Source organism: Sinohyriopsis cumingii, chromosome 2, assembly GCF_028554795.1.
Source record: "Sinohyriopsis cumingii isolate HCF-2022 chromosome 2, ASM2855479v2, whole genome shotgun sequence".
Classification (NCBI taxonomy): Eukaryota; Metazoa; Mollusca; class Bivalvia; order Unionida; family Unionidae; genus Sinohyriopsis; species Sinohyriopsis cumingii.
The window spans coordinates 105,948,300-105,966,502 of NC_142962.1; the positions used below are offsets into that span (position 1 = coordinate 105,948,300).

Here is an 18,203-nt window from a genome sequence, read left to right on the forward strand (position 1 = left end):
AGATGATATTACATATGTAAGATACTTAGGTGATATTACATATGTAAGATACTTAGGTGATATTACATATATAAGATACTTAGGTGATATTACATACATAAAATAGTGAAGTGATATTACATATATAAGGTACTGAGGTGATATTACATATATAAGATACTGAGGTGATATTACATATGTAAGACACGGAGATGATATTACATATGTAAGATACTTAGGTGATATTACATATATAAGATACTTAGGTGATATTACATACGCAAAACAGTGAAGTGATATTACATATATAAGATACTGAGGTGATATTACATATATAAGATACTGAGGTGATATTACATATGTAAGATACTGAGGTGATATTACATATGTAAGATACTTAGGTGATATTACATATGTAAGATAGGTGATATTACATACGTAAAATAGTGAAGTGATATTATATATGCGTGTGTGTGAATTGGATTTTTAATGTAGCTTTAACAATTTTTCAGTCATATTGCTACAATGTCTGCAGTGTGGCAGTTTATAGTGATGTCTAGCACTGGGGCATCATGCCACAGACATGTATCATGATGTCCCACCTAGTCACATTATCCTGACACCAGGCTGACCAGTCCTAACACTAATCTCTTAATGCTGAGCGCCAACCATTTTTGTAAGTCTTTGGTATGGCTCAGCCAGGGATCGAACCCACGACCTCCTGCATCTGAGGTGGATGCTATAACCACTAGGCCCCTGGATACTGAGGTGATATTACATTTTCAAAAACATCATATCACTTTGAATATATCATATAATGAAAAGGATATGGTAAACTACTTGCATGACGAATGTCTATAAATGAGAAATATTCAATAATCAAGTCCTTCAACCCTATTATATAGATGAAAATGTTCTCTCTTCCATATATTAATATCAACATCAGTGATATAGACCTTTTATTTTGTCCCCCACTTATACAACAAGAAAAACATCTCAAATACATAATTTTTTTACAAAGCTTTGTTAAAACTAAACTGCACTCTTCTGTCTTACAGTCTAGGAGTTATCACCCGTTAGTGACTCTTTTGGCTGAGAATAGATAATTAGAGTAATTTGTCTTTCTTCCATTCAAGGGAGCACTCTACAGATATCATGAACTTCTGAGAAAGTGGTGGGTGTAAGGTGAAGTTGTATATATTTGCAACATGCAAAATGGAGAGAATTTTGATATACCTCTATGTTACTTTTATGTACTGTGGCTGACATTTAATTGGATATTGTACTTGAAGAGATTGTAATGATCTAAGCACACAGCTAACTAAAATGACTGCTCCCTTGTGCTAAAAAAAATCAGCCTGAATTAGTCTAAAGTACACTATCTTTAGCAGTTATTTGAATAGGAAAAATGAATTTTGCCAGACTAGACAAGAAGAGCTTCTGATAGTGCAATGAATGAATTACCAAATATATACAATGTAAAAAAAAGTTATTGGCTCTTATTTTTACAATTTACCTCTTAAGTCCAGGAAGTGAAAATGACCAAGCAGAGCTAGCAGTTTTTCGAAAGGTGCACATTTGAAGTAAGGCCAAGCTTTATATTCTATAACCCATATTACACCCATCAATCATATATCAAAATAAAGGGAATTAAAGGTTCTTTTAATAATACCTAAGATATACAAGGTCCTTTTTAAATAGCCAGAATAACCAGTGAGGAAACCCATGGAAATTCTTTTTATTTAAAATTCTAATCCTATGCAAAATATGAAACTGATGAGCACCACCTTATGTAGATAGAAATGATTTCATACACTTTTCTTTCATATTTGTCTTCTGAATGAAAGAAAAATTCCTTTAGGTTCCATATTTCATAACAGATTCATTCACTGCTGATAAAATATCTTCTAAGATGCCATTACGATTTTCCTTGGTTACCTGTAAGGAAAAAGATAAAAAAAGGTAAATATTAATTTGTCTTTGTCATGAATGTTGAAAATTAAAATGTCACATTATAAATGCAGCACAGTACATGTTGAAAAACTAGCTATATATTGTGGCATGACTAAGATTTTGATTTGGTCAAGGCTACAAAGTAATTCTACAGTTGTGAATGGAGCAACACAATTATAGTCCACGTTACAAGGCAGATGTGTCTCTTCTTACAAAACAATAAGCATCTGATGACATGGAACTTTATCCTGTCAGTGTGTCATGCTAATCCAATCAGATGTTGTATTCCAAATTGCAGCCAATTTTCTAGGATACTACACTTTGATAATTTAGATAACACTTTGAGCCATTTCTGGTATGATCTCGCATTTGATTTTAGCTGGAATCAATGAAAGAGATTTCATTGTTATTGTAAGTGTATGTTGTTATGAAAAATGAGTCAAAGTGGAGTATTTATATTAGTACATGTACTAGTGGAAAAGTATGCTCTGTTCAGAACCTGGAAGAAAACCTAGCTATGTACCAATACAAAATTATCAGTTAATTTTCATACACATAACAGTTTATCATGCATACAAACAACGATAGGTAAACACAAAAATATCATAACTTCATTTCACACATAACTTAACATATTTACCAAATCTTAGAATACCGGTAATGAGTTTTCTTTACGAAAAATAAGTCGACCGAAAAAAAATTTTCTTTAACGGACTGATGGTGCAAAAAAACTGAAATGGCATGAAACATTAGAATCTTTACAGCAGCAAATTATTATTCTTTGTGAAAAACAACACAACAACCATCTTCTGGATACTGGGTTTATTTGATTGAATAATTTAAGTTGCTACAATAAACAAGCATTACCCTTTATACTCACTTAGAAGCTGGGTCAAAATGAAAACAATAAACCCAGATCTGCCACAAATCATTGTCAATGTTGAGTGTTCTATAGATCAGTCCTAACAACCTACATAGACCCAGATCCACCAGTGCATCATGAGATGGTAGATCAGGGTCTATGCGGTTCACAGTGAGATCCTACTTATAAGCAAGTATATATGTTTTATCGTAACTATAGAAACAAGTGAAGGGCATGATACTGTAATTAACATCTTTATTATTGAGCATGTTTATAAATTTGTTAGTAGTCATTGTTCCTTGGGGCATGTGATATTATCCCTTGCATATATAAAAGTCTTCAAATTCTAGTGATCAGTAATCACTTAGGCAGATCAATTCATTCCAACCCATCTCTAATGGGTAATATGAAACTTCCCATGTGACACAGACAATATTATGCCAGACACATTTTCAAAAATATTAAATTAGAAATAATTGTATTTGCTTGTAACAAATCAGAAGCATAATGACCTTGACCTCACAATCATAACCTCAAATACCATTCATTTTCATCCAGGGTCTTGTATATGCTTATACATGGTGTCCAATATACAGAACTTGATAAAAGAATTGAATACATTACGCATTTTACTCCAAGGTATGGTACTGGGATTTTTTAAAAAATTTATTTGATAAAGTAATTTATAAACAATGCTACCAGATTGAGACTTAATTATGAAGATGTTAATCATGTGTTGTAGAATCTATTAAGCAGCTTAGTGACCAAGAGTAATTCAGGGTCCTGTGTGTACTCAATAACATCTCTCAATCTGAGTGAGTGTTCTCAGTGATCAAGTAATTTCATTCCAAACACACAAGAAACCTCCAGTGTTGCTTCTGCTATCAAATGCATGATCATAACAAGTTTAAGCCTGTTCAGACTGAAACAGCATAATGAATTTGAAATACAGTCATCAGTATGTGCCCTCACACAAACTGCTTACATCACAAGGATACATTTTAATCCCATACCCTGAGTAAATATTGGCAACATATATATTATATTTTTGTTCAACTATTTTTCATATTTATTTCCTTTATATTTTCTCATGAGGAAATATATTTCTCATGGTGCCATGCAACACTAGATTCTGTCTGCCTACAGAAGTTGTGCAGAAATTGTGGCAAGAAAAATAAGTATTTTGTGTTGTCCCAAGATGCAACAAAAGCCCATACCTCATGGGCATTATTGTCATAAATGAAAGTTTTTCTCAGTGACTGATAAGCTATTTTGATGTCAAACTAATCCACCTACAAATGGCGGCTGCCAAAATATCCAAGGTAATTTTGACAGGGAGAAAGAAATTGTTTGAATTATTTATTTTCAATTCTGGTTTAGCCAAACAGAAAAATCAGGCTCTGATTGGAAACAGAAATTCATTTTGATTGCCCTTAGTACAGATGCAACTGTGGCTGTGGATTTAAACTGGTTCAGGGCTCTACTGAAGGAAGCTGGTTCATACCCAAATAGCCTGACTGGCAAGGAACAAAGACTTAAGTTTAGTTGCCACTAAAACACAAGCAACCCTTTTCCACCTACAATGCATGCTTTTAACTCCTTCTCCTAGCTGATGCTAAAAAAGGAAGACTGTACGCAAGGTAAGATTCTTGGGAGAAACCTCACTTGGAAGTTCATAAGAAAGTTTAGATAATGATGAAATAACACATGACAGGTTCCAGCGAGTGAGAGATTGATCTTTGGAGCTCATATCGACCTGATAAGTCTAGGGTATTAGAGACAGCTGACCGATAGCCCTTAATGGTGGAAATCAAGTGATCTTTTTCTTCTAAAGAAAAAGAAGCATATCTGCCACTGTGCTCAAAGAGAAGCAGATTGCCTGATTTACCAATTACAAAATACTTTAGACCTGACATCATAAATATTGCATATCAGCTGCCATCTTCCCAACTGATCCAAATTATCTTAGTGGACAGTTCATTTGATATGAGCCAGGTGTTATGATGCAGCAGCAGTAGATTGCTGTGCAGTATTGTTATGTATATTTAATTATATCTGATCTAATATATATTTCAATTTAATTGTTTGTTTGTCAGTTTTAAATTTTTTATTTTTCATTACATGCTATTATAATGTAAATTTATTCACTGGAAATGATACTTTTTCCAGAAAATAGTTTGATCTTGATTGTCTGTTTTATAAACACCAGATTTTTGACCTAGATCCTGACCTTGATTTAAAATAAGTAGCAACCATGTAAATAAGTTCTATTTTTTTTTTAAATGATTGGTTGTTGTCGAAGTCATGATGGGACTATGTGTTTAAGATGTAAACAATTTTTTTAAATTTTATTTCTTAGAGTAAAATGATTGGTTTTTGTCAGGGCCACACTGGGTGTACATGTATTTTAACAAGTAAATAATTTCAATGAGGTTCTGGAACATGATCACGTGACCCCCTTTTTGCATTTTAGAATACAATATAACCTTTGTATTGGAGAGATATTCTCAGTAGCTGGGCTTTTTCTTTACACTGGAAGGTGTATATATTGTGCTGTTTGGAGTTATTTCAAATTACTTGGATTCAAAAGGATTAATTATTTTTTTCCCTGGAAAATATGTGTGCTCATATGAAATTGTTGAACAAGGTCAGCTTTTATAAAAATTTATTTAGATTTCCAAAACCAAAGTAATATTTCTTGTTTCTACAAGGAACTGTAGACTTCAACACTACAGGTTACAGCATAGGTCATCGTCTTCCATCTTGGATTCTTCGTCGGGACTTGAACTTGAAATAGAACATTTAGTTATTAGGAATTAAACAATTTTATTCTTGGATTGCTTCTGGATTTGATTTATTTAAAATTAAGTTCATATTTTTTCATTTTTACAGAATTTTTCCAGGAAAATAAATTATATTTTTCAATGCTTTTTGTTTTCACTCTTTCTTGTGTTACTGTTTATTGAAGCCTAAACATATAACATAAAAAGTATGGACACTGATATGTTGAGATCTATGAACCATGACCACCGTCATCAAAGGAGGAGCTGTAAGGATCAGCTGTGATGTGAAAAACCTGACATAGAACTTACAAGATTATTCTGAAAGGTGGGGAAATGTAGGAATAGAGTGAATTCCACTTCAGACTGAATGTGTCCATTGTCCATGCTCTAATTTCTGGCAATGGGTTACATAAACTGGCAATAAATAAATAGTCTGCATTTCAGCCTCATTGCAAACAACTCTGACTTTCCCCCACCCCACCCACACTCCAATCAAAACAGACTATCTGCTACCAAATGGTGCAGAGATTGTTCTGTGAGGACTGCATATTCCTGCCTTTGACAGGCTGTCTGCTAATGTATTTCTATTGCTTGTAATGTGGTAGTCTCTGAGAGTGATCCCTGCACAGCTGTCCATCAGGAAAGGTTCAAGACTTCCAAGCTAAAGAGAAGGCATATGAATGCCTCATTGGCATCTGAGGTACACTATGATAAACATGTTGTCTTGACACCAACACAGCTGTGTCTTATGAAGTATTAAATAGGCATCTATGTCTGGGTTGTTGATGTGTATGGTAGCAGATGTAGATTGGCAATGCCCGCTTGATGCAAGAGATGAGTGGCAAACAACTTCCCTTTCCTTTGCTAATGAAGCCCAAAGAAAAGATGGGGAGGGTCTATGGCCTACACAATCTGCTGACCAAGGTACCATTGGGGTAAGTTAGACATTCCACACTTCCCTCAGATAAAAGGGTTATATCTACCTGGCACCTTTCCCTGGATGGACTATGAGGCTCCCTGGACCTGGTTGGGAAATTACTAAGTCAGCTGCTGGTGGAAATGAATGCCTGGTCCCCAGAATTTATCCTGACAGTGACTCACGGCTGATGCCTGGTATTCAGTGACCAGTACTGAGACCTTATTAGTAGATTCCTTGTTTCTATGATCTATCACTCTGCTTGGTGACCAGTGCACGGTGATTAGTATTAATTTATAATGCCCCAAGCAGAATCCAGGTGCCCAGTGCTACTGACCAATGACTGGTCAAACAACAAAGATTGTTGCAAGGAATCCTCACCCAAGGAACTTGACTTGAATTAACTTGACCCCACAGATAACCCAAATGATGAGGACCATGTATTAGCCGAATGGGATTTCTGGCATCATGATATCATGTCCTACAAAATTATTTTCCTGACTGATAAAACTCTGCATTTATTTAACTCAATAGTGTGAACTGTTATGCTCTTTCACAATTAATTTAGCTGACATAGTTTACAGTCTTGACTAATAATAACAATAATGAGAACTTTGCATAGCACCTAATCTACAGAAGCTCTAAGCGCTTTACATCATTAGACAACACCTATAACATAAAAAAAAATATATAATGATATGATTACAAAAAACAAACACCATGAAATTAGAAAACATAAAAAATATGCTGAAAATATTTAAGGTAGGAAACATTATTAGGTCTTTAAGTTTGTTCTTGCAGTTTTAAGAGCACTCTTGAATGGGGGCACTGTGTCTTTGTGTCTAAGTTCAGTAGGCACTTCATTCCACATTGCTGGGCCCTGGTATGCAAAAGAATGCTGTCCATATGACTTCGTTTTCATAGTGGGAATAATGAGTATATGATTGTCAGAAGAGGAACATAAGTATTTTGCTGGTGTGTACACATGGGTGAGGTCGGATAGTTATATTGAACTGGAATCTGTCTTTGAAACGTAGCAAAGAGAACAAATTTTGTGCTTGATTCTGGATCGAATGGATAACCAGTGTAGGGTACAGAGCAGCAGGGAGGTGTGCTCATATCGTGGTACTCTAAGTATGATCTGAGCAGTTGTGTTTTGAACTTTTTGAAGTTTCTGGAGTAGATATTGAGATCAACCAGACAGAACTGAGTTACAATAGTCCAGTCTTGAAAGTACTAATGAAAACACGTGTTTTAGTGGCATCAACTGAAAGTTATTTGTGAATGGAGCTGATGCGTTCTCAGCTCAAGATATGCAGCCTTGCATATGTTCATGACATGTTGGTGCAATGTGAGAGTACTGTCCAGAGTAACACCTAGGTTTTGTACTGATTGCGTGAATTTAATGTTGGCGTTGCTGATATTTATTGTTTAAGGTAAAGGATGTGAATGAGAAAGTCTTTGTGTTGTGATCAGAATGGCCTCAGTTTTATCATCACGCATCTGCAGCTTGTTAAATGTCATCCAAGAATTCATATCAGAAATGCACCTCTCTATACCTCGGATGGTAGCATCAGCTTCAATTGGGTGGCTGGTGCATGTTTGTCGAGCAATGAATGCAGGCAGTTATCAAGTTGTTCTGCTGTAGGAAGTAAGCCAGTAATGTTAGGTTTGCTTGGATGTCATGCATTAGTTTGGTTCTATTTATCATACAGAGGTTTCTCTTAGTAGCAAATAAAGGTGAAGGGTTAAGGACCGACATCAAGATGGCATATAATGCAGAGGTGATCTGATGCAAGTTCATGGGATACCAGGGTGGACCGTAGAATAATGTCATCAGGTCTATGTTGAATCCAGTTTAAAATGTGACCATGTTTATGGGTGGGTTTGTAAAATGACTGTTTGAGGTTGAGCTCCAAAATTTAAAGTACATTATTTTCATTCACTTAACTGGTTTGGTTTTCTAATGAGTGAAACCCAAGGCAAACAGGGTGGCCCAGACTACATCATAAAATATGGTCTGCGCTTACAACAGGAGCATATCCTTATGGACCTTTTTCGGTAAACTTTCTTTCCAACAGTTGGAAATTTGCATATATCAAATGCTTAAATGCTCATATTGGTAACTAATAACACCTTAGACTCATTGACTATCATTAAGTAATACACACCCAACAACAGAAATAAAGCAATCTTTAGAAATCCTAAAGGCTTTTAGAAGATTATGGGTAATGTAAGGAAAGGAAACTTTGCTTGGTATTGCACATAAAAGAGATGAAAAATATGTATTATATTTATCACAACATAAACTGCAAAAATGATGATGACTTCTGAATCAAATAATCCTGAAGAGATACATGTATATTCACTGTATACATGAGTCTATGATTTTAATCATACATATGACAGTCATTAATGTTTTTCCCTGTGTTCAATCAATACACGGTTCATTTTTCTGTCCATACTTTGTGAGATGAAATGTGATAGGTCATGTCCATCAATCTGTGTCCATGTATTTATCCAGTTGTAACCATAACTCCATCCATCATATCTGGTGTGATGTTTCATGTTGATGATTAATTGACAGAGGAGCTTTTGAATCTTTGATGCAGCCCCTAGAGGAGGTGGAGGTTTGGCATCAAAGGCCACATTTTCAGTGGTGACATGAACTCTTCTGGAAACCTGAACTCCATCTATGTTGTTTGAGAGGAAATTATTAGTTTTGGTAAGATGTTTGAATAGCAATCATGGGACGGAACAAGGACATTAGATTTGTAGATTTAAAAATTGTGATCATTAGATTGACATCAATAGGATTTATTATCGACACAAACTGTATGTTTGCTATGACTGCTGAATCAAAACAAAAATGCATTTTTCAATATTTACTTTTTTTCATAATATAACATTAAGTTCTGAAAAATGAATCAGATTCTGTTGTCAGTGTTGCAATAAGAAATATTTAATACTAGCCACAGTATTGTTAATTAAGAATTGTATATCTTATTATTAAGATCAAATCCACAAGCATGTTTAATTTCCTTACCAAGTTTACACTTAGTCTCCAATGACGACATTGATTGTGATTAAGCTTCACTCTCAACAGTTTTTCTGGTCAAGATTTCCAATATGCAATGGTGTTCACTTTAGGTCTGGTGATGTTTATTCTCCCACATACTATCTAAAAATCCACTTTGTATAAAACAAAACATCAGGACACTTGCTGTGCTCTAACTTAAATTGCTGAACTTCTTAAAATATGTTTAATGGATGGTTTCTTAGCACTGGGTCAAAGTACAAATTTCAGTTATTTTAAAGTGAATTAACCAAACAAGATGAGAGATTTCCTTAAACATTCTTCTCAAAACATAATTTGATAAACACAATAGCAATCAAACAAGACAATTTAATTTGGACAGTCTGTACATTTTATATCACTTCTACCAAATGTTAAAGTTGAATTAAAGACTCGCAAGCCATGATGGGTCACCTTTCATCCCTTTATTACTTATAACACCTCTATAAATATCCCGACTTTGGCCGTAAACTCTACAAATTTCAGCAATAAGGTAATCAATTTACAGTTTGTTGCATGCATAATTCAGTAATAGCGTAATAATTATTAATCAGATTCTTAATTGCTCAGCCATTTGATGCAATATTTGAACAGGTCTGGTCCCCAGTAGACTAGCTATGACTGAATAGAATGCATTAAAATACTGGTGATTTCTATTTGAAAAATTAATTATTTAATTCTCAAAGGCAGCAGATTTCAACAATCAATTGGTATGTATTTTAGACAGGCTTTAAAATAGTATTTATCTTCTACTGCCATTACTATCACATGCACTAAGGCAAGTAGATAGCAACAAAATTTTCAGAACCAGGATGTAGCCCTTGAGATAGGATTTGGGATATTTGGGTGGGAAGGGCTATAAAAATAAAAAGTTTGGACATTTATTTTGATCCTTAATCTCTGGTCAAGACATTGCTCTAGAAGAATCAAGATGAAGAAAACCTGAGTTAGCAGAGACAGGTGCATCAGAAAGGACCCCACTCAATGTAACTGCTTGGCAGGGCTTTCAAGAGAAGAACCTCTATTGGAAATTTAGAGCTTGAAGCAGATACTTAAGGGTGAGAATTCTTCTAATTGACAATATTAAGGCTGGAAATCCAACTCATTCAATGTCTCATTGCAGAGATCTCAGAAACGCTTAATTACGCGTGTTTCAAAGCAAATTTTTGATCTGGGACGCAGAAAATCAGTGAGGTGTGATTCTTCCATACGCAAGAAATAGGTGTGCGTCAAAATTCAAAGACTTGCCAGTCCTGCTTCTGCCACCTGCTTTGTGGGAAAATGTGTTTATCAATTAGCTCATTGATATTTACAATGACAGAATTCTGTGATTGAAAGACCCCTTGATGTACATACATGTTGCCATTATAAGAATACATCAAAAAGAACATGATGCAATAGCTGGGCAGCAAGTTCAAAGGCTTTGACTGGCGGCCGGGTGGGAAGATGTACTTATATTTACAGTGATTGAATTCAGAGTCAGAAAGACCCAGAGATGTACATGTGGTCATTTATAAAAGTACATCAAATAAACAACTTTAGCTTTCATTATTGTTTTTATTTCCCAATGTATCGGAATAAGTATTGCACGAGAATCAAGACATGTTGAAACTTAGACAAATTGCCATTCGTAAATTTGGATAAGTATTTTGGGGTTAAACGGCAAACTTACGAAGAGTGTAATGAGATTCAGAAGAGTGCGAAAGCTGCTAGAATTGATAGTTCAGATAGGACACTAGCTACGTGCAAGAAAGTGTGTGATGCCTAGCTTAGTGATTGGAATAAGTCCTTACTTGGATTGACAAAATTCAGTATCACTCTGATGGATGAACAAGAGCTATTTAAGAGGTACATGGACTGACCATACTTTTTTAAAAAATGCCCCTCGCCTTAGCCTGGTTAGTTTGAGTGTTGTAGCAAAATGTATTCATCAATAGATCAGTAGCTAGGCCTAGTTTTGATATCAATTACATTGACAAACAAACTCTTGCCCATTCACAAGCATATGTTTTGACAGCTGATTGACCATTAACCCTTTTCCGAGTAAGGTAGCAACTATCAATTTCCTGCATGATATCCTTTGATGATAAAACATACAAACATGTGTTTTAAGATCAGAATCGGTGAAATGGATATATATTCTCTGCCTCCTGTACACTATTTCATCATAAAATTAGTTTGAAACTGTAAGTGAACCAGTAGGCCTAACGGGAAATAATGGCGGACTTCGATAAGTCTGGGATGTACCAGTTTATTAGTTAGATTGTCTGTGTTCATAAATCATCAGACAAATATTTTCAGAAAAAGTATACAAATCATTGAAAGCAAAGCCAAGGTATTATTTTATTCAAGATTTAACTTTAAAATGCAAATTATGTAGGTCAGAAATGTATAGGACAATGCTATGTTGTGGAATTTGCAAGATGCACTTTAAGGTCTAAGTGGTTTTCCGACTTGACACGTGTTTGCGAAAATACGGGGAAAAAACAGCAAATCAGATTCTATTTAACCATTGCCTAAAATTACTACAAGGACGTAAACAAATAAATAAACCATAAATTTGCAATCCTGTCAATGGACTGTTGTAATGAAGCTATATTAAAGTGAGTAATTACATTATGACAACCTCTTCATCTAAAAAAATATACACTCACGTCTGTGTTGATTCTGAAGGAAACAAGGGACTGCAACTTTTGATGGTGGGACTCATATTTTTACCAAAATGGGAGTCATGGACTCCTAGTTTTAAAATCCTAGTGAGACCTCTGCATGATTGATATGATAGGTACAATAACTTTGGCTTAAATACAACATTTTTTAGTCACATTATGCTTTGGAAAATAAAGTCAGGAGGATGGGCAATTAGGGGCCATAACTCTTCTAAATGATACTGTGGAATCCTTGAACTGAAACTCCTTTATCCTTCAATCTCATCATGATAATGTTGAAATGCATCAAAATGCAGTCAAGTTACAATGTAAAAACCAAAGTCAGGGTAATGCCAATCAGGAGCTATAACTCATATAAAAGATGTCTTGGGTTGTGGGAAATCAATCTCAAGCCATATGTCAAATTTGGTCAAAATCCAACCAATTTTTGTAAAGTCATCTTTCAAGGCTTGGTTAAAAAACTTTGTAAAGGGGAGGCATCTTGTAATAGGTTACTCTCAATGGTTTAAATGCGAATTGTATATATGAATCAGTATAGGAATTAGATTAGTTACCTTAACAGAGTCAAATCCGGCTTCCATTAGGGACATTAAAATTAGTTTCCAAAAAAGATATTAAGAACTACAATTGAAAAATAATTGAAACAAAAATAATCTGGTTTTCATAAACTCATTATAGTACCTCTTCTTTGATATAAAATAAAATGACCCTTCACAATGTTTTATAACCATACCTATAATGTGATCATTAAACACAAAACATCAACAAAGTCACTCAAGCATGAAATACTGGTCACAGAGACCTATGTTTTCAATTTTTTTCATATATAATTTGTATTGTTTTGGATTTTCTGAATGATTCTACATTATCTATATCTCTAGTTTATACCTGACCTTGTCTAAAGTCAAATTAATGGTATACCTAACCAGTGACATTTATTTTGTAAACAACATAATACACAGCTAATATTTCTCTGTGAGTATAGATTAAATATTCAGATTATTACCAATGAAAGTAAACATGTTTACTTCTATTTTTAATGAAGAATATTAGTTTTTCACTTGGAAAATCCTAAACTTTTTGACAACTTTGAATGTTTTTGGATGGAAACTGACCTACATCCAGGCTCTCTATTATTGTGTCTTAGCTTTTTATTTAATGTTGATTACTTAAACATTGCTCATTCTTGCCTCAAAATCCTAAGCAGAATCAGTCCTATTGTAGTGTTCAATTCTTAATTTGGCAGGATTTATTTATTCAAATTATTATTCACTGGAATTACAAAGTGCTCAATGGTATTCTTGGACTAAAACATTAACTTGGTACCATAGTGAATTCAGACAAGGACATTTTCGATTATATTATTGTGATACATCAAAAGACTGTTAACACATCAACACATTCCAGGCCATTGGTACATTATCACATCAACATGTTCAACATTGCAATTTATTTGGCAAATCACTAAAATTCAACTGGAACTTCAAACATTAGGACTTGTGATAGAACTTTTAGGACTATCTGGGATTTAATTCACAATACCATAAGTTCTTTTTAAATTTTCACTTTGTATTCTAGGGAAATATATTATTTTCTGAATTTACAAAATTTGTTGGTTTTCACTCTTTTCTACTACTTAGTTTAAGACCATAGAGTTGTAGCACAAAATGTTTCATAATTCTGGAAAGATAATATGTACACATAATTCCAAAAGTTTGAGAGGTTGTGAGCTAAATTTAAAATTTTGTCCAGTAATAATTTGTTGTAATAGTGTGAAAATAACAGAGGTGCACATCACTGTCATCATCAATTTCACATTTCTACCTTGAACAATGCCTCAGAAATGACACATGGAACACAAACTTTACCCTGAGTCAGTGAAGCATAAAGTATGGGTCATAATGACCTACTACTGAAATGAGTAGTGCTCATCTAGAGCATGTGTGTGTATGTGTGATTTGGATTTTTAATGTAGCTTTAATAACTTTTCAGTCATATTGCTATGATATCTGCATTGTGACAGTTTATAGTGATGTCTCGCACTGGGGCTTCATGCCACAGACATGTAACATGATGTCTCACCCAGTCACATTACCCTGATACCAGACTGACCAGACCTAACAATAACCTCTTAATGCTGAGCGCCAAGTGAGGCAGCTGTTAGTACCATTTTTGTAAGTCTTTGGTATGACCTGGCCAGGGATCGAACCCACGACCTCCTGCATCTAAGGCAGATGCTCTAACCACTAGGCCACCGGAGTGGTCCTCATCAAGATGCATCTCCTTATGAAGTTCATGAGTCTTGTGTGGATAGTGTGCATGTATGTTCATGAGCAAAATCCAAAAACTTCACCTGAACCAATAACAATGAAATGTAGGTCACAGTGGCCTTTTCTATACTGGTGTGGTATTAAAAGAGATGTATAGAATCATCTAGCTCAATGATTCTGGCAACAACAGTCAAAACACAAAATTTAATAAATCAATGAAGAATGCAATATAGGTCACATTGGTCTTTTTTCATCATCTGAGTGTAGTAATAACTCATCAAGATGAATTTCCTCATGAAGTTTCATCATTTCAGGTATAACGGTATGCAGCATTTCACCCAGGCTATGGAAGTGGCCCACTTCTTTTGTGTGTGTGTGTGTGTGTGTGTATGTGTAATTTGGATTTTTAATGTAGATTTAACAACTTTTCAGTCATATCGCTAAAATGTATGCAGCTGGCAGTTTATAGTGATGTGTAGCATTGGAGCATCATGCATGATGTCCCACCCAGTCACATTATCCTGATACCAGGCCAACCAGTTCTAACACTAACATCTTAATGCTTAGCGCCTAGAGAGGTAGTTGTTAGTACCATATCTAACAGTCTTTGATATGACTTGGCATGGCTTGGCTGGGGTTCAAACCCACAACCTCCCCCATCCAAGGCAGATGCTCTAACCCCCACTTCATTTGAAAAACTGGGCCAATTATGTGATCATAATGCCACAACCTCATAACTAAATTATATATCATGTAGTTTTTTCTACCTGTTATTTGCATAGAAACGAAATAAGTTACATGCTTAACTTAGTGTTCTTTTCTGATGCCTCCAGCCATATCTTTACCATTCAATTTTATGCCCCTTCAATGTTATAGTCATCAGTCTTTGCAAAGTTTCCAGTTTCAAGCAATTTCTTGAGGGTGTGTGAATCTTTTACTTCTATGGATCAGCCATTATGGAACCTATGCTTCATCAGAACTTTCCCTTTATTTGACTGTTGACTAACTTTATGTGGGTTTTACCAGCTCGTTCTCTAGAGTTATCTCATCTCTGAATTCATTTTAATCATTTTCACAGCCTAATACTATGAGATGGCTCATCTGTCCTTTCTCTATGCAAAACTTGTAGCACCTTTACCACTGTAAACTGCACAAATCTGAGGTTGCATCATGGGACTGGAAGAACGTGGCTTATAAAAATTACAGACTACAAATTTTTGTCACTCTAAAATGTTAATGAAACAGGTGGAATTACCTTGATGTGTTTCTTTATTTTTGATTCATATTTTACTGACGCTATTATGATTTGGTACACATGTTGAGTTTACTGTAATCCAATACACATCATTAAAGATAGCGAGTACACAATTATTTCCAGGTGATATCAAGTTTTTATATATCTGGGATTCCAAGAATGGGGAATAATAAACAGGCCAAGCATTGACACCAGTATAATGAAAACAAAAATCATTGGATGGATTTTGAACATTTTCATGAAAAACAATGAACAATTCAGACATTTAATGATTCACTGGTGCATTTCTATCAGATTCAATAATGAAAAAATTGCACCTTGTTCATTTTGTTTCTGCTACTTTTGGTGCATTAAATCTCTTTTTATGTGGGACATCACATCTATTTTGCAATGACACATCCTCGTTCAAACAATGAGTATGTATATGTGCTTCACAAAACCTATGCGGTCATTAGCTAAACACAAATGCTTTACCTAACCCAGTCAAATGTGAAATGCAGGTCACAGTTACCTAATATTGTTGTATGGGTGTGGCACTAAAAGAGATTCACACAATCATCTAGTCAGATGATTCAAGCATGAACAGAGCTTGAGAAATGAACTTAAACCACAGAATTTAACCAAATTCAGTGAAGCATGAAATACTGGTTACAGTTATCTGCCAGATGTGTTTTCTCGCCATGTTTCATCAGTCTAGGTGCAATAGTATATATACAGGGTACAGACAACTTTTTTGCATCATGAGATTAATGCAAAATCTTAACCTCAACCATATAGGTCACAGTGACCTTCTACAAGGGTGGGGTACTAGCAGAGATGCATACTATTATCTACTTTGATGATTCTAGCATGAACTGAGCTTGAGACAATGAGGCACAGAATTTAACTAAAGTCAGTCATGGGCTAAATATGGGTCACAGAGGCCTATTTTGTGATCAGCGTGTGTTACAAAAGATTCCAAACTGTTGCCTAGGACCTGGGAAGATACAATGTTTTAGATGCAGCAAGGCTGTACATATCTGTATGTTTTATATGTGTGGACATTGATGTTAATGTCCAGAATGGTACAATGGCTCACCTCTACTTTGTAGAGATGAACTAAAAGTCACCTTAATACTGAGAATAACTAGCAATAAGGTAATTCAAATTTTCATAAGCTTCATTCAACATGCTGTAATTGAAAACAGGTAACAGATCTTGAATTTTGAGTTTAATTTTAAAACTTTGCAAAGTTTCATGATCAAAGCTTGTGTTGAGACAAAAATGCTTACTGTGAAAACAACTGCATCCTTCCTAGCTCTGACCTCCTCAACAAATGGTATGGGCCGTCCCTTGGGAACAGGGATGGTGGCTAACACAGTTGTCTTGTGACTGTCCAGTACATTTTTAACTGCTTTTATGAAAGACTGGCTAAACATCTCCATTTTACCTATTTCATCTATCACAAATATGCAAGGAACACCACTTGTCTGAAAGAAAGAGAATCTCAAATGACAGTTCATTAGATTATAACTGAAGAAATCAAGTTGAATAATACTCAAAGCTTGCAGTGAGTATAATACTCTAAGCTTGCAGTGACTAGCATATTTCTAACAATATTATATGCTTTATTAATAATAAAAGCTGGTAGTGAGTAGCATACAGTTCAACACTACTCAAAGTTTGCAGTGAGCAGCATATAGTTCAATAATACTCAAGCTTATGCAGTGAGTAACATACAGGTGAATAATCAAAACTTGCAGTAAGTAGAATACATCTAAATAATACTCAAGCTTGCAGTGAGTATAATACTCTCAAGCTGGTAGTGAGTAGCATACAGTTGAATAATACTCAAAGCTTGCAGTGAGTAGCATACAACTGAATAATACTCAAAGCTTGCTGTGAGTACAATACTCAAAGCTGGTACTGAGGTGGATACAGATGAATAATTCTGCATCTGTGCTAAACAGAATTCTAAGCCTGCAGTGAGAAGTATAGAGCTAAATAACATTTTAAGCTTGAGGCAAGTATAGCTCAAAATAACTAAGCTTGAAGTGGAGTGTAAGTAACACTCTAAGTTTGCAGTATGTGGTATAGATCTAAATAATAACTATAACACTGCAGTATGTAGTACAGAGCTAAATATAATAACTGTAAACTTTCTGTGGACAGTATAGAATGAAATAAACATGAGTAGCATTGAACTAAAGAACACTTAGCTTGCAGTACGTTGTATAGAGCTATATAATACCTCTACGCTTGAGGTGTGTAGTATAGAGCTAAAAAAACATCAAGCTTTCAGTATGCAGTATGGAGCTACATAACACTAAGCTTGAGGTGTGGAGGTTGTTGTTGATGTTCTAGGGTTTAACGCCATTTTTCAGCACAAGATAGGCTATACATGGCAGCAAGTATAACTGGTGGAGGAAGAACCCTGGAAAACCAAGGGAAGAACCACTGA

At 34.9% G+C, this 18,203-nt stretch overlaps 1 protein-coding gene across 1 annotated transcript in view; it reads right to left on the reverse strand.

Annotated features, from left to right (window-relative positions):
- Positions 1–921: 921 nt before the first annotated feature.
- LOC149805562 (cancer-related nucleoside-triphosphatase homolog) overlaps positions 922–18,203 on the reverse strand; it is a 52,182-nt gene continuing 34,900 nt past the window's right edge. The window contains exons 4-5 of the mRNA XM_089950167.1: positions 17,035–17,232; positions 922–1,917 (exon numbers count right to left, since the gene is read on the reverse strand). Of these exons, the coding sequence (XP_089806293.1) occupies positions 1,837–1,917; positions 17,035–17,232 (279 nt within the window). The 3' untranslated portion in view covers positions 922–1,836. The remainder of the gene's footprint in view (positions 1,918–17,034; positions 17,233–18,203) is intronic.